The 23,645-nt window shown below is 47.0% G+C and overlaps 1 protein-coding gene and 1 pseudogene across 1 annotated transcript in view; both read right to left on the bottom strand.

The window, feature by feature from the left end:
- LOC129861111 (NUAK family SNF1-like kinase 1) overlaps positions 1-13,623 on the bottom strand; it is a 71,342-nt gene extending 57,719 nt beyond the window's left edge. Inside the window, exon 1 of the mRNA XM_055932252.1 lies at positions 12,966-13,623. Within this exon, the coding sequence (XP_055788227.1) occupies positions 12,966-13,304 (339 nt within the window). The 5' untranslated portion in view covers positions 13,305-13,623. The remainder of the gene's footprint in view (positions 1-12,965) is intronic.
- Positions 13,624-14,298: 675 nt separating this feature from the next.
- On the bottom strand, positions 14,299-19,987 carry LOC129861112 (kelch repeat and BTB domain-containing protein 12-like; annotated as a pseudogene).
- Positions 19,988-23,645: the final 3,658 nt, after the last annotated feature.

Genomic DNA, 23,645 nt, shown 5'->3' on the forward strand with positions numbered 1-23,645 from the left:
TGGCGGTTATGATATCGTTTAGGACCTTGAGCGTGGCTGAGGTGCACCCATGACCAGCTCGGAAACCAGATTGCATAGCAGAGAAGGTACGGTGGGATTCGAAATGGTCGGTGATCTGTTTGTTAACTTGGCTTTCAAAGACCTTAGAAAGGCATGTTAGGATAGATATAGATCTGTAGCAGTTTGGGTCTAGAGTGTCTCCCCCTTTGAAGAGAGGGATGACCGCGGCAGCTTTCCAACCTTTAGGGATCTCAGACGATACGAAAGAGAGGTTGAACAGGCTAGTAATAGCAGTTGCAACAATTTCGGATGATCATTTTAGAAAGAGAGGGTCCAGATTGTCTAGCCCGGCTCATTTGTCGGGGTCTAGATTTTGCAGCTCTTTCATAACATCAGCTATCTTGATATGGGTGAAGGAGAAATGGGGGAGGCTTGGGCAAGTTGCTGTGGGGGGTGCAGGGCTTTTGACCGGGGTAGGCGTAGCCAGGTGGAAAGCATGGCCAGCCGTAGAAAAATGCTTACTGTGGATTTATCGTTGGAGACAGTGTTTCCTAGCCTCAGTGCAGAGGGCAGCTGGGAGGAGGTGCTCTTATTCTAAATGGACTTTACAGTGTCCCAGAACTTTTTGGAGTTTGTGCTACAGGATGCAAATTTCTGTTTGAAATAGCTAGCCTTTGCTTTCCTAACTGACTGAGTATATTGGTTCCTGACTTGCGAAGAGTTGCATATCGCGGGGGCTATTCGATGCTAATGCAGAACGCCACAAGATGTTTTTGTGCTGATCAAGGGCAGTCAGGTGTGGAGTGAACCAAGGGCTATATCTGTTCCTTGTTCTACATTTTTTGAATGGGGCATGCTTATTTAAGATGGAAAGGAAAGCACTTTTGAAGAGCAACCAGGCATCCTCTACTGACGGGATGAAGTCAATATCCTTCCAGGATACCCGGGCCAGGTCGATTAGAAAGGCCTGCTCGCTGACGTGTTTTAGGGAGCGTTTGACAGTGATGAGGGGTGGTCATTTGACCGCGGACCCATTACGCACGCAGGCAATGAGGCAGTGCTCGCTGAGATCTTGGTTGAAGACAGTAGAGGTGTATTTAGATTGCAAGTTGGTCAGGATGATATCTAAGAGGGTGCCCATGGTTACGGTTACGGTTGTACCTGGTAGGTTCCTTGATAATTTGTGAGAGATTGAGGGCATCTATCTTAGATTGTAGGACGGCCGGGGTGTTAATCATATCCCAGTTTAGGTCACCTAACAGTACGAACTCTGAAGATAGATTGGGGGAAATCAATTCACATATGGTGTCCAGGGCACAGCTGGGGGCTGAAGGGGGTCTATAACAAGCGGCAACGGTGAGAGACTTGTTTCTGGAAAGGTGGATTTTTAATTAAGAGAAGAAGCTCAAATTTTTGGGGCACAGACCTGGATAGTATGATAAAACTCTGCAGGCTAACTCCGCCTCCTTTGGCAGTTCTATCTTGTCGGAAAATGTTATAGTTAGGGATGGAAATTTCAGGATTTTTGGTGGCCTTCCTGAGCCAGGATTCAGACAAGGCTAGGACTTCCGGGTTGGCGGAGTGTGCTAAAGCAGTGAATGAAACAAACTTAGGGAGGAGGCTTCTAATGTTAACATGCATGAAACCAAGGCTTTTACGGTTACAGAAGTCAACAAATGAGAGGGGAATGGGAGTGATGCTAGGCACTGCAGGGCCTGGGTTAACCTCTACATCACCAGAGGAACAGAGGAGGAGTAGGATAAGAGTATGGCTAAAGGCTAAAAGAACTTGTCGTCTAGTGCGTTCGGAACAGAGAGTAAAGGGGGCGGGTTTCTGAGCGCGGAAGGATAGATTCAAGGCATAATGTACAGACAAGGGTATGGTAGGATGTGAGTACAGTGCCTAGGCATTGAGTGACAATGAGAGAGGTTTTGTCTCTAGAAGCACCATTTAAACCAGATGCGGTCACCGCATGTGGGGGGGGGGGGGGTGGAACAACAGGGATAGCTAAGGCATATTGAGCAGGGCTGGAGGTTCTACAGTGAAATAAGACAAAAATTACTAACCAAAACAGCAATAGACAAGGCATATTGACATTAGGGAGAGGCATGTGTAGCCGAGTAATCATAGTGTCCAGTGCGTAGCTAGGCGAACTGGCGGCACGGAGATTCAGACAGCTAGCAGGCTGGGGATAGCAGCAGGCTAGCAGATGGGCCTCAGGGGGACGTCGCCTGTTGAAACCCCAGGGGGACGGTTACGTCGGCAGACCAGTCGTGATGGATCGGTGGGGCTCTGTGTCAGCAGCAAAGGGTCCAGGCATATTGGCAAAAGAGGAGGGGGGTGAAGGATGGTGGGGGAGAAGGGGGCAGAGGAGGGGGGTGAAGGATGGTGGGGGAGAAGAGGGCAGAGGATGGGGTTGAAGGATGGTGGGAGAGAAGGGGGCAGAGGAGGGGGGTGAAGGATGGTGGGGGAGAAGAGAGCCGAGGAGGGGGGTGAAGGATGGTGGGGGAGAAGAGAAGCCCAATACCTCTTTTGCCTCTGCGTACAGTCTGAAGGAAGTTGCTAACTAGCGTTAGCGCAATGACTGGAAGTATATGGTAACTGCTACCATGCTAGTAGATACATTATGTACTTTTCAGAAGTTTTAGAAATAGGACGCTGCCCTTTTAAGACAAACGTTCCAAAAGAGATATTGACATGGCTAGTACAGTAGGCTAGCCAAGACCAATGCTAAGTGTAGTTCTTTTTCCAGACTATCAACAGTAGCCAGCATATTGCTAGTATGTTCACTATTGAACGTTTACTTTTGTAAACCACTTTTCCTATAATAAATAAGCTCAGCGAGTAGATTGATGGGCCCTTCTTTTTGCTCTGGACAGCTCGCGTGTGGAAAACACTGCTCCAAGAACGCGTTATGACTCTGTTTTTACTTGTAAAGCATCCTTTCCATCCATACATACCTAGTTGGGGAGAAGGGGGCAGAGGAGGGGGGTGAAGGATGGTGGGGGAGAAGAGGGCAGAGGAGGGGGGTGAAGGATGGTGGGGGAGAAGAGAGCAGAGGAGGGGGGTGAAGGATGGTGGGGGAGAAGAGAGCCGAGGAGGGGGGTGAAGGATGGTGGGGGAGAAGAGAGCCGAGGAGGGGGGTGAAGGATGGTGGGGGAGAAGAGGGCAGAGGATGGGGTTGAAGGATGGTGGGAGAGAAGGGGGCAGAGGAGGGGGGTGAAGGATGGTGCGCGAGAAGGGGGCAGAGGATGGGGTTGAAGGATGATGGGGGAGAAGAGGGCAGAGGAGGGGGGTGAAGGATGGTGGGGGAGAAGGGGGCAGAGGAGGGGGGTGAAGGATGGTGGGGGAGAAGAGAGCCGAGGAGGGGGGTGAAGGATGGTGGGGGAGAAGAGAGCCGAGGAGGGGGGTGAAGGATGGTGGGGGAGAAGAGAGCAGAGGAGGGGGGTGAAGGATGGTGGGGGAGAAGAGAGCCGAGGAGGGGGGTGAAGGATGGTTGGGGAGAAGAGGGCAGAGGATGGGGTTGAAGGATGGTGGGAGAGAAGGGGGCAGAGGAGGGGGGTGAAGGATGGTGGGGGAGAAGAGAGCAGAGGAGGGGGGTGAAGGATGGTGGGGGAGAAGAGAGCAGAGGAGGGGGGTGAAGGATGGTGGGGGAGAAGAGAGCAGAGGAGGGGGGTGAAGGATGGTGGGGGAGAAGAGAGCAGAGGAGGGGGGTGAAGGATGGTGGGGGAGAAGGGGGCAGAGGATGGGGTTGAAGGATGGTGGGGGAGAAGAGGGCAGAGGAGGGGGGTGAAGGATGGTGGGGGAGAAGTGGGCAGAGGAGGGGGGTGAAGGATGGTGGGGGAGAAGGGGGCAGAGGAGGGGGGTGAAGGATGGTGGGGGAGAAGAGGGCAGAGGAGGGGGGTGAAGGATGGTGCGCGAGAAGGGGGCAGAGGAGGGGGGTGAAGGATGGTGCGTGAGAAGGGGGCAGAGGAGGGGGGTGAAGGATGGTGGGGGAGAAGAGGGCAGAGGGGGGTGAAGGATGGTGGGGGAGAAGAGGGCAGAGGAGGGGGGTGAAGGATGGTGCGCGAGAAGGGGCAGAGGAGGGGGTGAACCACAACACCACAATGGGACAGACAACACAGGACCCACCAACCCAAAGTTAAATGGTTAACTTTGTTAAAGCAAGGCCCCTGAACTCTCCTGTATTTTCTGCACTATGCAATTATATTGCGTTACATGGCAGCGACCATGTAACGCTTTTACAACATACAGAAGTGCGCTGGTTATCAAGGGGCAAAGTATTGACACTTTTTTTGAATTGAGGGACGAGCTTAAAGTTTTTTTTACTGACCATCATTTTCACTTGTCTGACCGCTTGCATGATGAAGAGTTTCTCACACGACTGGCCTATCTGGGTGATGTTTTTTCTCGCCGGAATGTTCTGAATCTAGGATTACAAGGACTCCGCCACCATATTCAATGTGCGGGACAAAATTGAGGCTATGATTAAGAAGTTGGAGCTCTTCTCTGTCTGCATCAACAAGTACAACACACAGGTCTTTCCATCATTGTATGATTTTTTGTGTGCAAATGAACTCAAGCTTACGGACAATGTCAAATGTGATATAGCGAAGCACCTGAGTGAGTTGGGTGCACAATTACGCAGTACATTCCCGAAACGGATTACACAAACAACTGGATTTGTTATCCCTTTCATGCCCTGCCTCCAGTCCACTTATCGATATCTGAACAAGAGAACCTCATTGAAATTGCAACAAGCGGTTCTGTGAAAATTGGAATTTAATCAGAAGCCACTGCCAGATTTCTGGATTGGGCTGCGCTCAGAGTATCCTGCCTTGGCAAATAGCACTGTTAAGCCACTGATGCCCTTCGCAACCATGTACCTATGTGAGAGTGGATTTTCAGCCCTCACTAGCATGAAAATTAAATACAGGCACAGACTGTGTGTGGAAAATGATTTAAGACTGGGACTCTCTCCAATACAACCCAACATTGCAGAGTTACGTTCATCTTTTCAAGCACACCCTTCTCATTAACCTGTGGTGAGTTATTCACAATTTTCGATGAACAAATAAGGTTTAATATATAAGATGGTTAAATAAAAGAGCAAAAATCATTGATTATTATTAATATTATTATTATTATTGCCCTGGTCCTATAAGAGCTCTTTGTCACTTCCCATAAGCCGGGATGTGACAAAAACTCACACTCATTCTTATGTTTAATAAATGTATCGTATAATGTGTGTGTGGCAGGCTTACAATGATGGCAAAAAACAACATTTGAGAGTTGACCCTGGTGCTAGAGGGGGTACACAGCTGGAGGTTGAATCTTTGAAGGGATACGGGACTATAAAAATTTTGGGAACCACTGTCCTAGAGCAAACAAAAAACTATACATACCTCGGCCTAAACATCAGTGCCACAGGTAACTTCCACAAAGCAGTGAACGAGCTGAGAGACAAGGCAAGAAGGGCCTTCTATGCCATCAAAAGGAACATCAAATTCGACATACTAATTAGGATCTGGCTAAAAATACTTGAATCAGTTATAGAACCCATTACCCTTCATCAAAGGAGATGATTGTGGACTACAGGAAAAAGAGGACAGAGCACATCCCATTCTCATCGACGGCGCTGTAGTGGAGCAGGTTGAGAGCTTCAAGTTCCTTGGTGTCCACATCACCGACACCCAAGCACATCAAGACAGTCGTGAAGAGGGCACGACAAAACCTATTCCCCCTCAGGAGACTGAAAAGATTTGGCATGGGTCTTCAGATCCTCAAAAGGTTCTACAGCTGCACCATCAAGAGCATCCTGACTGGTTGCATCACTGCCTGATATGGCAACTGCTTGGTCTCTGACCGCAAGGCACTACAGAGGGTAGTGCGAACGGCCCAGTACATCACTGGGGCCAAGCTTCCTTCCATCCAGGATCTATATACTAGGCGGTGTCAGAGGAAGACCCTAAATATTGCCAAATAATCCAGCCACCCTAGTCATGGACTGTTCTCTCTGCTACGGCATGGCAAGCGGTACCGGAGCGCCAAGTCTAGGTCCAAGAGGCTTCTAAACAGCTTCTACTCCCAAGCCAAAAGACTCCTGAATATCTAATCAAATGGCTACCCAGACTATTTGCATTGCCCCCCCCCCCCCCCCCCCCCCCCCCCCCGCCCCCATCTTTTACACCGCTGCTACTCTCTGTTGTTATCATCTATGCATACTCACTTTAATAACTCTATCAAAATGTACATATTACCTCAACTAACCTGTATATAGTCTCACTATTGTTATTTTACTGCTGCTCTTTAATTACTTGTTACTTTTATTTCATATTCTTTCCGTATTTTCTTTAAACTGCATTGTTGGTTAGGGGCTCGTAAGTAAGCATTTCACAGTAAGGTCTACACCGGTTGTATTCGGCGCATGTGACTTATACAATTTGATTTGATTTGTGAGGTCTGGGGTCCATTCACCAACCAAGAATTCACAAAAAGGAACAAACACCAAATTGAGACTGCATGCAGAATTCTGCAAAAAAATATCCTCCATGTATAACGTAAAACACCAAATAATGCACGAAGAGCAGAATTAGGCCAATACCCGCTAATAATCAAAATCCAGAAAAGAGTGGTTAAATTCTACCACCACCTAAAAGGAAGCGATTCTCAAACCTTCCATAACGAAGCCATCGCTTGAACCTGGTGAAGAGTCCCCTGAACAAGCTGGTCCTGGGGCTCTGTTCACAAACACAAACAGACCCCACAGAGTCCCAGGACAGCAACACAATTAGACCCAACCAAATCATGAGAAATCAAAAAGATAATTACTTGACACATTGGAAAGAACTAGCAAAAAAAATGGAGTAAACTAGAATGTGTTTGGGGCCAAGTAGCAATGGCAGAATACCTGACCACTGTGACTGACCCAAACTTAAGGAAAGCTTTGACTATGTACAGACTCAGTGAGCATAGCCTTGCTATTGAGAAAGGCCGCCGTAGGCAGACCTGGCTCTCAAGAGAAGACAGGCTATGTGCAAACTGCCCACAAAATGAGGTGGAAACTGAGCTGCACTTCCTAACCTCCTGCCAAATGTATGACAATATTAGAGACACATATTTCCCTCAGATTACACAAATCCACAAAGAGTTCAAAAACAAACCCAATTCTGATAAACTCCCATATCTACTGGGTGAAATACCACAGTGTGACATCACAGCAGCAGTATTCGTGACTTGTTGCCACAAGAAAAGGGCAACCAGTGAAGAACAAACACCATTGTAAATACAACCCATATTTATGTTTATTTATTTTCCCTTTTGAACTTTAACTATTTGCACATCGTTACAACACTGTATACAGTTGAAGTCGGAAGTTTACTTACACTTAGGTTGGAGTCATTAAAACTCGTTTTTCAACCACTCCACAAATGTCTTGTTAACAAACTATAGTTTTGGCAAGTCGGTTAGGACATCTACTTTGTGCATGACACAAGTCATTTTTCCAACAATTGTTTACAGACAGATTATTTCACTTATCATTTACTGTATCACAATTCCAGTGGGTCAGAAGTTTACATACACTAAGTTGACTGTGCCTCTAAACAGCTTGGAAAATTCCAGAAAAGGATGTTATGGCTTTAGAAGCTTCTGATAGGCTAATTGACATCATTTGAGTCAATTGGAGGTGTACCTATGGATGCATTTCAAAGCCTACCTTCAAACTTAGTGCCTCTTTGCTTGACATCATGGGAAAATCAAAAGAAATCAGCCAAGACCTCAGAGAAAAAAAAAACTGTAGACCTCCACAAGTCTGGTTCATTCTTGGGTGCAATTTCCAAACGCCTGAAGGTACCACATTTATCTGTACAAACAATAGTACGCAAGTATAAACACCATGAGACCACGCAGCCGTCATACCTCTCAGGAAGGAGACACGTTCTATCTCCTGGAGATGAACGTACTTTGGTGCGTAAAGTGCAAATCAATCCCAGAACAACAGCAAAGGACCTTGTGAAGATGCTGGAGGAAACAGGTACAAAGTATCTATATCCACAGTAAAACAAGTCCTATATCAACATAACATGAAAGGCCGCTCAGCAAGGAAGAAGCCACTGCTCCAAAACCACCATAAAAAAGCCAGAATACGGTTTGCAACTGCACATGGGGACAAAGATCATACTTTTTGGAGAAATGTCCTCTGGTATGATGAAACAAAAATAGAACTGTTTGGCCATAATGACCATCGTTATGTTTGGAAGAAAAGGGGGGAGGCTTGCAAGCCATAGAACACCATCCCAACCGTGAAGCACGGGGGTGGCAGCATCACGTTGTGGGGGTGCTTTGCTGCAGGAGGGACTGGTGCACTTTAGAAAATAGATGGCTTAATGAGGAAAGGAAAATTATGTGGATATATTGAAGCAATATATCCAGTCAGAAAGTTAAAGCTTGGTCGTAAATGGGTCTTCCAAATGAACAATGACCCCAACCATACTTCCAAAGTTGTGGCAAAATGGCAACAAAGTCAAGGTATTGGAGTAGCCATTACAAAGCCCTGACCTCAATCCTATAGAAAATTTGTGGGCAGACCTGAAAAAGCGTGTGCGAGCAAGGAGGCCTACAAACCTGACTCAGTTACAACAGCTCTGTCAGGAGGAATGGGCCAAAATTCACCCAACTATTGTGGGAAGCTTGTGGAAGGCTACCCGAACCATTTGACCCAAGTCAAACAAGTTAAAGGCAATGCTACCAAATATTACTTGTGTGTATGTCAACTTCTGAACCACTGGGAATGTGATGAAAGAAATAAAAGCTCAAATAAATAATTCTCTCTACTATTATTCTGACGTTTCACATTCTTAAAAAAAAGTGGTAATCCTAACTGACCTAAGACAGGGAATTTTTACTAGGATTAAATGTCAGGAATTGTGAAAAACTGAGTTTAAATGTATTTGGCTAAGGTGTATGTAAACTTCCGACTTCAACAGTATATACGTAAAGACATTTAAAATGTAATTTATTATTTTGGAACTTCTGTGAGTGTAACGTTTACTGTTAATTTCACTTTTGTTTATTATCTACTTCACTTTCTTTGGCAATGTTAATATTCACTGCTCAAAAAAATAAAGGGAACACTTAAACAACACAATGTAACTCCAAGTCAATCACACTTCTGTGAAATCAAACTGTCCACTTAGGAAGCAACACTGATTGACAATAAATTTCACATGCTGTTGTGCAAATGGAATAGACAAAAGGTGGAAATTATAGGCAATTAGCAAGTCACACCCAAAAAAGGAGTGACTCTGCAGGTGGTGACCACAGACCACTTCTCAGTTCCTATGCTTCCTGGCTGATGTTTTGGTCACTTTTGAATGCTGGCGGTGCTCTCACTCTAGTGGTAGCATGAGACGGAGTCTACAACCCACACAAGTGGCTCAGGTAGTGCAGTTCATCCAGGATGGCACATCAATGCGAGCTGTGGCAAAAAGGTTTGCTGTGTCTGTCAGCGTAGTATCCAGAGCATGGAGGCGCTACCAGGAGACAGGCCAGTACATCAGGAGACGTGGAGGAGGCCATAGGAGGGCAACAACCCAGCAGCAGGACCGCTACCTCCGCCTTTGTGCAAGGAGGTGCACTGCCAGAGCCCTGCAAAATGACCTCCAGCAGGCCACAAATGTGCATGTGTCTGCTCAAACGGTCAGAAAGACTCCATGAGGGTGGTATGAGGGCCCGACGTCCACAGGTGGGGGTTGTGGTTACAGCCAACACCGTGCAGAACGTTTGGCATTTGCCAGAGAACACCAAGATTGGCAAATTCGCCACTGGCGCCCTGTGCTCTTCACAGATGAAAGCAGGTTCACACTGAGCACATGTGACAGACGTGACAGAGTCTGGAGACGCCGTGGAGAACGTTCTGCTGCCTGCAACATCCTCCAGCATGACCGGTTTGGCGATGGGTCAGTCATGGTGTGGGGTGGCATTTTTTTCTGGGGCCGCACAGCCCTCCATGTTTTCGCCAGAGGTAGCCTGACTGCCAATAGGTACCGAGATGAGATCCTCAGACCCCTTGTGAGACCATATGCTGACACAAGCACATTTGTGGCCTGCTGGAGGTCATTTTGCAGGGCTCTGGCAGTGCACCTCCTTGCACAAAGGCGGAGGTAGCGGTCCTGCTGCTGGGTTGTTGCCCTCCTACGGCCTCCTCCACATCTCCTGATGTACTGGCCTGTCTCCTGGTAGCGCCTCCATGCTCTGGACACTACGCTGACAGACACAGCAAACCTTTTTGCCACAGCTCGCATTGATGTGCCATCCTGGATGACTGCACTACCTGAGCCACTTGTGTGGGTTGTAGACTCCGTCTCATGCTACCACTAGAGTGAGAGCACCGCCAGCATTCAAAAGTGACCAAAACATCAGCCAGGAAGCATAGGAACTGAGAAGTGGTCTGTGGTCACCACCTGCAGAATCACTCCTGTTTTGGGGGTGGCTTGATAATTGCCTATAATTTCCACCTTTTGTCTATTCCATTTGCACAACAGCATGTGAAATGTATTGTCAATCAGTGTTGCTTCCTAAGTGGACAGTTTGATTTCACAGAAGTGTGATTGACTTGGAGTTACATTGTGTTGTTTAAGTGTTCCCTTTATTTTTTTGAGCAGTGTATGTTTCCCATGACAATAAAGCCCTTGAATTGAATTGGTGGGGGAGAAGGGGGTTGTGTAGGAGGGTGAAAGATGGTGAAGAGGAAAAGGGCAGTGGTTGGGGGGTGAAATGGTGGGGAAGAAGGGGGCAGTGGAGACTAAGTCAGGAAAGGAGGGAGGGCTAGCATTTGGTGAAAGGGCTTAGAGATTGATGGCGGAAAAGGGGTGTGAGAGGGGGCAGTGGAGAGCATGAGGGAGCGGGGAAGAGGGAGGCACAGGGTTAACAGAAGGAGAACTGAGAGCAGGGGGGGGGGGGGGGGGGGGGGGGTCACTTCAGGCCTGCCTGGGGAAAAGCCTGGCATTCCACTGCCCCCTCCTGCCTTCCTCTGGGGCATTACGACCTAACCAGCAGAGCACATAGAAGGAGAGAAGGGCTCTCTGGGTTCTGCTCTCTTCTAGACACCTACGGGAACACACAGCATTCCTAAAAGGACAATGACTAGGGTGTGTGCTGAAACGAGTGAAAGCGTATGAGAGATAGAAAGAGTATGAGAGAGAGAGAGCGAGAGAGAGAAAGTGGGACACAGAGAGAGAAAGAGATGGAGTGTAAACATATGTAGTACAAATATAGAAGTAGTGTACTTGCTGGGTGGCAGAGCCTTATCTGACATAAGAGGAAGTTCAACTGCCCTCCTATAATATGTCCAATAATGCAGTTTGCACACATTCAGTCCCACATTCAGTCAGTGAAAGTGACCTACAGCAAAGCTTACTGTACTGATATACCCCAACCTCCCCAGCCTCCCATCCCCCCCCAGACTCTTGTCTCCATTAGCAGGCCGTCTGTAAGGATGCCAAAATGTTCCGACCCTTATCTGGAGTCAATGCCCCGGCCCTCTATATTCCTTCCTTCTCTCCTTTTCCATAGACCCCCTCCACATCTCTTCTTCCTCTGTCCTTCTTCACTCAGACAACAGCTCCTGATCCTGTTTCTAAAAATATGGTCAATTTGTCTCAAGGAATTCTCAGTATGCACTGGCCACTGGCTCAAGGAATTCTACCACCATCTCGCTCTCCCTCTCTTCTCGCTCTTCCATTCTTTATTCCCGCTCTCCAGTAAATTTAGGAATGAGGGACTGCATGTACAGTACAGTAGTAGACAGTGACAGGATTGGGCTAGTCCTAGTCTCCTAATCTGCTATTCCATCAGATTATCTCTATAATAACATGTTTGTTTACTAAAAATCAGAAAGGGGTATCTATCTCTTTGTCTTCAGCTCACAGTAGACTGAAGGATTAAATCCTAAACAACGGGCAACAAAACCATTAAAACAAAACAATTCTCTCTCTCTCTCATAATGTATTATTTTTCTCAGGTACATTAATAGATAGCCAATAGCCATATTGCAAATCATATAATGCGCATGTCATATGGTTATTTTCCACTTTAGAATAAACCAATCCTTCATTATCACACCTAGAATGGAACTATGTCTGTTACATTTGGTCTGTGTTTAGAAGGGAAAGCCTAGTCAGTTGCACAACTGAATGCATTCACCCGAAATGTGTCTTCCACATTTAACACGATGGCTGTCTTAATCGAAGTCTGGGTTGTTGCAGGGTTAACTACCTTGCTGAAGGGCAGTTACTGCAGATTTTTCCACCTTTCAGTTACTGTCCCAACACTCTAACCGTTAGGCTGCCTGCCCTCCGTGTCTGTGTGTGGGCCTGGGTGCATGCCAGTGAGAGTGTGTGAGGGGTCAAGGGTAATGGGTCAGATAACGAGAAGGTGGCCTAGGCCCTCAGAAGGCCCCTGATCCCTGGCATAGCAGCGGGTATGAGCTAATCCACAACAGATGGCATGCACACAAAGTATGCATCTATTCATTACACCGATGGCAATACCTTGCCCTTCCAATCTGTCCTCTATCACACATGAATAATTAATAACACACATATATAATTCTGATAAGAACCAAAACATAACTGAAGGACAGCTGCCTGAGACTTCCAGGCACAGCCAAGGGCAAGAGCACACACACATCATCTGGGGTCCCTTTGTTCGACTGATATAGCAAACGCACAATACAGGTAACAAACAAAATTGTCAATAACAGATGCACATTTTGCCTTGGTAGCCCTCACATAGAAGGCAGCACACATTCAGAAACATTTGGTTGCAATGATGAGTTGGTGTAATATCTGTAAAGTGAACATTTAGGTTATAATATGACATAAAAGGCTAACACATGGAAAGGGCGGACAGTATGGGATCGAGATAGACAGAGATATTTAATTTAAAAAAACAAAAACACTTACTGTCTTCCTAGTCGTTCTCTCCACCGCCCTCTTCACTTTCCCGTAGGTGCCTTTTCCCAGCGTCTCCATTACCTCGTAGCGGTGTTTTAAATTGTGTTTATGTTGGTGCTTCTTCACTTCCACTTGGCCGGGCATAGAGCCACTTTCCCCGGTGTGGCTGGGACGCTTGTCCCCGCTGAGGAGACGACGGCTGTCCAGACTTGAGGTCTCGGAGCCATCATCGCCGGTTTCGGTATCTGCCGTGTCCTGCATGTTCTCCCTCCGTTCTGACCGGTCTTCAGTGCTCATCACGCTGCTGCTGCTGCTGCGGTGGTCTCTGCGAATTTCCCGCCTGCCCATCCTGGTCTCGCTCAGTGCGCACCTGTCGCAACTAGTTGCCTACTTGGCAGCGGAAATATTTCATAAACTGACACAGGATTGGTTATTTTTCTTTATACCTACAAACAACTAAAGGAAGCCTCAAATTCCCCAGTTTCATAGCAGATAGATGAAGCAACAAAACACCAGGCTACTATCAATTATTCACTCTGCTTGAGGAAATGAAATGTCAAAAGGGTATTCGGTTAATAATCCCAGACATCAGCCCATTAGGGAAACCCCTGTTCCTTTTGTCTCGCATCCCGTTCTAATGCTGCTGTTCATTCTCTCTCTCTCTCTCTCTCTCTCTCTCTCTCTCTCTCTCTCTCTCTCTCTCTCTCTCTCTCTCTCTCTCTCTCTCTCTCTCTCTCTCTCTCTCTCTCTCTCTCTCTCTCTCTCTCTCTCTCTCTCTCTCTCTCTCTCTCTCTCTCTCTCTCTCTCTCTCTCTCTCTCTCTCTCTCTCTCTCTCTCTCTCTCTCTCTCTCTCTCTCTCTCTCTCTCTCTCTCTCTCTCTCTCTCTCTCTCTCTCTCTCTCTCTCTCTCTCTCTCTCTCTCTCTCTCTCTCTCTCTCTCTCTCTCTCTCTCTCTCTCTCTTCTATCTGAAAACAAAACACAAATCAGCAGTGAGAACCACATGGTCCCATGAGGTTGGTGGATCCACCCCAGTCCATACCGATGCCAGCTGTCATAGCAACATGCAGCGTCACACTAATTTAGGATCGTTTTGGCTTTCCGCCGACCTATTTTTGACCACGCCGAACAGTAGGAGAAGGAGAAGGAATGCTTGGCACGTAAGCAACGTCCTCGAAGAATGACCGGTTCAATCCAGACTTGTTTGTTTTCCGTTCCCCGGAAAAATAAACGCTTGAGATGGACATGAGTTAAAGATCCAGTAAATTGTTAAGCTGTGAATATGTATTGTGGAAGGAGAAAAATAGGCCTACAGACCAGACACTTTATTTTTGGAAGTCCTGAATGTCTTAATTTGTATTTTATTGAAACACAGAGTTCAGATGTTAGTACAGGCATCACATCATGCAAACAGTGGAGTCCGTGTGATAGGCTAGTAGTCTATAGCCCTCAAGCTCAACTGTCAGTTCTACTGCATTGTTCCATGGACTGATTGAGACCTGGGACACCAATTAATTATCAGGTAGAACAGAAAACCAGCAGCTTCCGGACCTCATAGGGTAAGAGTTGAATACCCATGGTCTAAAGCTTAGGTTGTCCTTACAGAGTGAGTTTACAAAGCAATTGATTTCCATACCTTATCCTTTCATCTGAGGGATACCACATACAGTACTTATAAGCTTATAGACTATCATGTCTTGACGATGAAACAAAGTTATAGGGTAGGCCCTAGAGCAACATGAGTCCCTCTTTATGCAATATTGTCTCTGTGTTTTCTCTTCCTCTGAATAGGCCACTTTTGTCCTGTATCCATCAAGGGTCAGAGCTCGGGTTTGAGAGATCACGGGGGTTGAGGTTGGCCACCAGACAGACTGGCCACTGCAACCATACACTTGTAGTTGTAGTTGTCATGCATGGCTGCTCGACGCTCCACCACCGTCCACACGTTGTCCTTGGGATCCAGCTCTAAGATCTCCTTGGTGATGATCTCATGGCGACCTGTCAAAATATGATTGGTAATTGATTGATTCCTTTATTGATTGATCAGTGTAAATGTGTTTCGGTTCTCACCTGCCCCCTTGTAGTAGCCACAGAGGTACAGCTTGCCCTCCACCTCCCCAATGTTGGAGGCATTGGTTCGTAAAGAGAGGAGAGCGGTGGGGAGGGTTGGCCCTGACCTCCAGGTATCTTCGTCTGGGTTGTAGATCTCCACTGAGCTCAGGCAGCGACGAGATTGGCCACGGTCCTCCCCCTCACACCCTATACCCCCTGGAGAACACACATATGCACTGAAAATAAATATAAACGTAACATGTAAAGTGTTGGTCCCATGTTTCATGAGCTACAATACAAGGTCCCAGACATTTTCCATATGCACAAAAAGCTTATTTCTCTGAAATGTTGTCCACAAATTTGTTTACATCCCAGTTAGTGAGCATTTCTCCTTTGCCATGATAATACATCCACCTGACAAGTGTGGCATATCAAGAAGTTGATTAAACAGCATGATAATTACACAGGTGCACCTTGTGCTGGGGACAATAAAGGGCCACTCTAAAAATTTGCAGTTTTGTCACACAACACAATGCCACAGATGTCTCAAGTTTTGAGGGAGCGTGCAATTGGCATGCTGACTGCAGGAATGTCCATCAGAGCTTTTTCCAGAGAATTTAATGTTAATTTCTCTACTGTAAGCCGCCTACAATGTCTTTTTTGAATACTTTCCAAAGGCACTGTACATGTGGTGTGCGGTTGTGAGGCCGGTTGAACGTACTGCCAAATTCTCTGACCCCTTGACTTTTTCCACATTTTGTTACGTTAAAGCCTTATTCTAAAATGGATTAAATTGTTTTTTTCCCCTCAACAATCTACACACAATACCCGATAATGACAAAGCAAAAACAGGTTTTTAGACATTTTGCTAATTTATAAAAAATAAAAAAACTGAAATATCACATTTTCATAAGTATTCTGACCCTTTACTCAGTACTTTGTTGAAGCTCCTTTGGCAGTGATTGCAGCATCGATTCTTCTTGAGTATGACGCAACATGCTTGGCACACCTGTATTTGGGGAGTTTCTCCCATTCTTCTCTGCAGATCCTCTCAAGCTCTGTCAGGTTGGATGGGGAGCACTGCTGTATAGCTATTTTCAGGTCTTCAGAGATGTTCAATCGGGTTCAAGTCCAGGCTCTGGCTGGGCCACTCAAGGACATTCAGAGAGTTATCCAGAAGCCTCTCCTGCGTTGTCTTGGCTGTGTGCTTAGGGTTGTTGTCCTGCTGGAAGGTAAACCCCTTTTGCCCCAGTCTGAGGTCCTGAGCGCTCTAGCAGGTTTTCATCAAGAATCTCTGTACTTTGCTCCGTTCATCTTTGCCTCGATCCTGACTAGTCTCCCAGTCCCGACGCTGTAAAACATCCCTACAGCATGATGCTGCCACTACCATGCTTCACGGTAGGGATGGTTCCAGGGTTCCTCCAGACTTGACGCTTGGCATTCAGGACAAAGAGTTCAATCTTGGTTTTATCAGACCAGAGACTCTTGTTTCTCATGGTCTGAGAGTCTTTAGGTGCCTTTTGGCAAGCTCCAAGCGGGCTGTCATGTGCCTTTTACTTAGGAGTGGCTTCCGTCTGGCCACTCTATCATAAAGGCCTGATTGGTGGAGTGCTGCAGAGACGGTTGTCCTTCTTGAAGATTCTCCCATCTCCACAGAGGAACTCTGGAGCTCTGTCAGAGTGACCATCAGGTTCTTGGGCACCTCCCTGACCAAGGTCCTTATCCCCTGATTGCTCAGTTTGGCCGGGAGGCCAGCTTTAGGAAGAGTCTTGGTGGTTCCAAACATCTTCCATGTAAGAATGATGGAGGCCACTGTGTTCTTGGGGACCTTCAATGCTGTAAAGTAAGAATTAGTTCTTAACTGACTTGCCTAGTTAAATAAAAAATGTTATGTTCACTATTATGTTCCAACTGTTTTGGCCCTCATATCTCCATCTGGATGAAGTGAGAAAAATAAAGACAAAAAATGTCCTAGCATGTAGATCTCTCCATTGAAAGACGTGCTCTAACCTAGCATGTAGATCTCTCCATTGAAAGACGTGCTCTAACCTAGCATGTAGATCTCTCCATTGAGTGTAGCAACCCCACAGCGGTAGCGTGAGTATCTCATGTTCTCACACTCTGTCCACCGGTCCTTGCCTGGGTCAAACTGGAACACACGGCTACTCAGCCTGTCTGGCTCATCGTCTGGACGGTCCGACTGGAGGGGGACGGAGGAGGGGTGGAGAGAGAGGATGGAGATGAGAAAGGGAGAAGGGAGGAGGATCAGAGTTTTCCCAAGTTGCACTTTGTAACAAATGCATTTGTAAAAAGCATCACATAACCTATATGTGATTGATTGATTGATTGGTTGGTTTATTGACTGACATCCCTGCTCACCTGTGGCGTCCAGCCCCCCAGCACGTAAAGGTGGTCCTTGAGGCTGACCACACAGTGACAGGCCAATGGGAGAGGCAGAGGAGCGGAGCTCAGCCAGGACCCGCCCCTTCTCAGCGACCACCTCTCAACACTGTTGGTGATGATGTAATGGTTCCTGACCTTCATCTGTCCCCCCAGCAGGTAGAGGGCATTGCCTAGTGCAGCCAGGGCATACATGTCCCTGTACCCCACCCAGCATAGCTCCTCCCAGCTGCCCTCACAAGACCGATCATACCTGGGCAGACAACAGAGGACAGGTATGTATTTTATAAATATACACACACACACACACACACACACACACACACACACACACACACACACACACACACACACACACACACACACACACACACCTGTACATCCCCAGCCTCTTGGTCCTGTGTTCGTCCTCCTCTTCTACAGCCACCACTATGCTGTTGTCCCTTGTCACTGCCCCTGCCGTGATCGTCCCTGTCCCCTTCACTGGAGAGGGGATGTAGTACGTCCTTCTGGCCTGGGGGGCGAAGCATAAGCTGAGGTCAGCCTGACCCCCCCGGCGGGCTGGGATGCCACCTTCATCAGTCCCCCCCAGGCAGAGGAGCAGGTTTGTGGTCTCCATCCCGTAACGCAGGGTGGGGCGAGGGGGGGCAGCCGCCACAGAGAGATAAGAAGTCTGGAGAGCCGCGTCGATCATCCCGAAGCATTCCGCATCCCGGAGCAATACCTGCAACCATACACTTACAATTAGTAGGGTGGACATAGCTTTAAAATCTCCTTCTCTCCATCCTCCTCTTTCCATCCTCACCGGGTTTCTCCTCCTGGCCCTCCTGAGGAAGTTGGGGTCTATCAGCTCCAGTCGTACCCGCCTGAGGAGCTCCACGGCCTGGGCCTCACTCTGCTCATCTCCCCTACGCTTCTCCACCCAGCGCAGCACCAGTTCCAGGACACTCTCCTCCTGGGTCACATTCAGGTCATCTGAACCCAGCAGACCCCCCAGACTCTGGGCGTCCAACTCCAACACCTCCTCTTCCTGACACACCTGAAGAGAGAGGGAGAGGGGAGGAGGGGAGAGAGAGAAAGAGAAGAGAGGTGATACAAAGAGATGACGTTGTGAGAGAGAGGAGGTAATACATGTAATAAATGTTTATATGTCAGACAGCTGTTTGATTCTGCCTGTAGACAGATGCAGGGAACTACTGCTCTCGTGTGGTGAGAAGAGGAAATGGACATGACTGTGGCAATTGGGAAGAATTTTCAGATTATACTGAATGATACGGTCCTACCTGGGCAAAGTGACGACACAAGTATCTCAGGGCGAGGTCTGCCAGGTCAGCGGCCCCCAGGTCTCTGGCCCAGTGGTACAGTCCTACACAGTTGGAAGTATCCATGCTGTCCAACATGTAGCTCTGACACAACCTGTAATAGTGACTATAATGTAGTGATTGTATTAGTCGTGTCATGGCTAACAGTAGCCACCTGAACCCACCTGAATGCCCCGTCTATGTGCAGCAGGAAGGCAGCAGCGGCCACTCCCTGAGTGTTGTCGTGGGAGAGAGGTAGCTGGGCGCGGTACATGTACCCCAGGAGCAGCTCCAAGCTCTGGGCAGGAGTGTCCCTGAGAGGCACCTCACCTCCACGGGTCTCCCTCAGACCACAGGTAAACATGGCCTGGAGTGATGAAAGAAGTATGGTAAACACCATGGTTAAATGGTAATATTTATTTTGGGGTTCATGCACAATTATCTTACCTGGAAGTAAGGGCTGAAGGCGGATAGCACCACCCGGTGGCATGGGAAGGGAATGCCCTCGGCCAGGAGAACCACGTCAGTTAGTTCCCTGGCCCCCCACATCCTCTCCAGCTGCCCCAGCAGAAGAAGTCCATGTTCAGCCTGACCAGGCACCATCACCTGGGGGTCCATCTCTCACCTTGGAGGGTGAAGATGGCTCTGCTAAACCTAGAGAGAGAGAGAGAGAGAGAGAGAGAGAGAGAGAGAGAGAGAGAGAGAGAGAGAGAGAAAGAGAGAAAGAGAGAAAGAGAGAGAGAGAGAGAGAGAGAGAGAGAGAGAGAGAGAGAGAGAGAGAGAGAGAGAGAGAGAGAGAGAGAGAGAGAGAGAAAGAGAGAAAGAGAGAAAGAGAGAGAGAGAGAGAGAGAGAGAAAGAGAGAAAGAGAGAGAGGAGAGAGAGAGAACATCAGAAATAGACACAACGGTGTGTGTAACACTACACCAGGGTAGACATGCTCCTTGTACACCCCACACGGCAGACATTGAGCTATAGCGGTAGAGTTAGATTAAGAAGCAATACCATGACATTAGTTTACTCTGATCAGAGCTACTGTACCAGCAGTCAGCAGGACAACCTCTCCAGGGCCTGGTGCTTCTCTTTCAGGACAGGAGTCATGTCAGTTGCATTGTATCATAATGGAGAATGGAGTTGTGTCTCTGTCAATGGCCGTTGCTGTGTCTGTCCCTAATACTGTTTGGTTGCTGTTTGTCTGTGTGTGTGTGTGTGTGTGTGTGTGTGTGTGTGTGTGTGTGTGTGTGTGTGTGTGTGTGTGTGTGTGTGTGTGTGTGTGTGTGTGTGTGTGTGTGTGTGTGTGTGTGTGTGTGTGTGTGTGTGTGTGTGTGTGTGTGTGTGTGTGTGTGTGTAAACAGGTTTTAAATAGATCAGTGCAAAGGAGCCATGCTGTAGCTCAGTCGGGGCTAAATGCTAACTGAAAGTCTGTGCACTTCTCCCATTGACTCTGATGCATGGTTTACACTGAAGTCCAAGAGATCTAAATGGGACTTCCTGGTTTCAATCAACATTGAATACATTCAAATAAATATATGAATATATGATTGCCTCCCTTGAAAACTAGATGCATCATCTACTGGGATTTCCTGGTTTCAATAAACAAGTTTAGGTCATAATCAACAGAAACCGCAACGATCAAACGATCTATGGCTCTGGCTCAACCCAGTATCAACATATACTAAACGTTTTGATACTAGCTGGTCTTCACAGAGCTTAGTGGTACTGTTAACATGTCATTTGAAACATTTCTCCAATTTGATGTATTATTTGACCTACAAACAAGAATTGTTATTGGCAAATAGGTCAGAATGAAATAGTGTACTGTTGGAGGAGATTGGCATACTACTGTACGGAAGTGCAGAGAGGACATATGAATAAAAAAATGATTCCCATGTTAGGTCATGATCACAACATATTTGTCTAATGATCACGACATAGTAAAAGTTGTTTTGTCGAGCCCACAACAGGGCGGCAGGGTAGCATAGTGGTTAGAGCGTTGGACTAGTAACCGAAAGGTTGCAAGTTCAAATCCCCAAGCTGACAAGGTACAAATCTGTCGTTCTGCCCCTGAACAGGCAGTTAACCCACTGTTCCTAGGCCGTCATTGAAAATAAGAATTTGTTCTTAACTGACTTGCCTAGTTAAATAAAGGTAAAAATAAAAAAAATTAACTCTATACATTTAAGTCATTTAGCAGACGCTATTATCCAGAGCGACATACAGGAGCAATTAAGGTTAAGTACCTTGCTCAAGGGCACATTGGCACATTTTATTTTCACTGAGTCAGCTCAGGGATTCGAACCTGCCGCCCACAGGAGTGGACGTATTGACAATAGATTCACAGCGGTGTCACAGTGCACCAGAAGCAGTAAGATCTGTAACCATGTGCTAGTGTACAGGCTGGGGCCTTCTTATCAAAGCTCCAGCAATAAAAGGCAAACGATGGCAAACTGAGGAATTACAAATTCCAAACAAACTGTATGTGTCTAGTCCAGCGTTTCCCAAACTCGGTCCTGGGGACTCCAAGGGCTGCACCTTTTGGTTTTTGCCCTAGTATCACACAGCTTTTTCAAATGATGAACTCATATTCAAGCTTTGATTATTTGAATCAGCTGTGTGGTGCTCGGACCGGGTTTGGGAAACGCTGGTCTGAGATCATCTTTCATACTGTATGAATGGCAGAGCTGTCCTTCAGCACCACAGCATGTAGCCCACCATTTGTGACTATAATGACAAATAGACTGCAGCCTTCATGTAATGTTGTCGTATTTAGAAACCTCAACATGTGATTACCTTTAGCTGTTTTACCAGTTTCATTTTTCTGTACTACTTGTTAATTGTTGTTTGTGACTGTGTTTTTGCTGTTATTGACAGGCCAACCTCCCTGTTAAAATTATTAGAGATTCAAATAAATGTTTATTGGTAGTCTGGTGTTCGTTGGTAAACTTTCATTGGTAGTCTGTGACCACAGACCTCAATGTTAACTTTCCTTACACTGAACATTACACATCCAATCCATTCAAAATAGTAGCGCAAACGTACTTTTACATGTCTTTGAAATGGTATTGTATTGGAGCCAAAACTGGAAGCCATCTATAACTGACAGACATAATGCAATCTCTCCCTGGGTTAATCCCTTACCTAAATAAAAGTGGATGCTCTGATTCACTCAGTACTCAGCCGTACTGTTAATCTATCATCTATACTGATCCACCGTGGGCTCTGTCTCCTCAGCCTTACTGTCAATCTATCATCAATACTGATCCACCGTGGGCTCTGTCTCCTCAGCCTTACTGTCAATCTATCATCAATACTGATCCACCATGGGCTCTGTCTCCTCAGCCTTACTGTCAATCTATCATCAATACTGATCCACCGTGGGCTCTGTCTCCTCAGCCTTACTGTCAATCTATCATCAATACTGATCCACCGTGGGCTCTGTCTCCTCAGCCTTACTGTCAATCTATCATCAATACTGATCCACAGTGGGCTCTGCCTCCTCAGCCTTACTGTCAATCTATCATTAATACTGATCCACAGTGGGCTCTGCCTCCTCAGCCTTACTGTCAATCTATCAATAATACTGATCCACAGTGGGCTCTGCCTCCTCAGCCTTACTGTCAATCTATCATTAATACTGATCCACCGTGGGCTCTGTCTCCTCAGCCTTACTGTCAATCTATCAATAATACTGATCCACAGTGGGCTCTGCCTCCTCAGCAGTACTATCAATCTATAATCAATACTGATCCACAGTGGGCTCTGTCTCCTCAGCCGTACTGTCAATCTATAATCAATACTGATCCACAGTGGGCTCTGCCTCCTCAGCCGTAACTGTCAATCTATCATTAATACTGATCCACAGTGGGCTCTGCCTCCTCAGCAGTACTGTCAATCTATCACCAATACTGATCCACAGTGGGCTCTGCCTCCTCAGCAGTACTGTCAATCTATCATCAATACTGATCCACAGTGGGCTCTGCCTCCTCAGCCATACTGTCAATCTATAATCAATACTGATCCACAGTGGGCTCTGCCTCCTCAGCCTTACTGTCAATCTATCATCAATACTGATCCACAGTGGGCTCTGCCTCCTCAGCAGTACTGTCAATCTATCACCAATACTGATCCACAGTGGGCTCTGCCTCCTCAGCAGTACTGTCAATCTATCATCAATACTGATCCACAGTGGGCTCTGCCTCCTCAGCCATACTGTCAATCTATAATCAATACTGATCCACAGTGGGCTCTGCCTCCTCAGCCATACTGTCAATCTATCATTATTACTGATCCACAGTGGGCTCTGCCTCCTCAGCCTTACTGTCAATCTATCATTAATACTGATCCACAGTGGGCTCTGCCTCCTCAGCAGTACTGTCAATCTATCATTAATACTGATCCACAGTGGGCTCTGCCTCCTCAGCCATACTGTCAATCTATAATCAATACTGATCCACAGTGGGCTCTGCCTCCTCAGCCGTAACTGTCAATCTATCATTAATACTGATCCACAGTGGGCTCTGCCTCCTCAGCCATACTGTCAATCTATAATCAATACTGATCCACAGTGGGCTCTGCCTCCTCAGCCTTACTGTCAATCTATCATCAATACTGATCCACCGTGGGCTCTGTCTCCTCAGCCTTACTGTCAATCTATCATCAATACTGATCCACAGTGGGCTCTGCCTCCTCAGCAGTACTGTCAATCTATCACCAATACTGATCCACAGTGGGCTCTGCCTCCTCAGCAGTACTGTCAATCTATCATCAATACTGATCCACAGTGGGCTCTGCCTCCTCAGCCATACTGTCAATCTATAATCAATACTGATCCACAGTGGGCTCTGCCTCCTCAGCCATACTGTCAATCTATCATTATTACTGATCCACAGTGGGCTCTGCCTCCTCAGCCTTACTGTCAATCTATCATTAATACTGATCCAC

Source organism: Salvelinus fontinalis, chromosome 8 (assembly GCF_029448725.1).
Source record: "Salvelinus fontinalis isolate EN_2023a chromosome 8, ASM2944872v1, whole genome shotgun sequence".
Lineage (NCBI taxonomy): Eukaryota > Metazoa > Chordata > Actinopteri > Salmoniformes > Salmonidae > Salvelinus > Salvelinus fontinalis.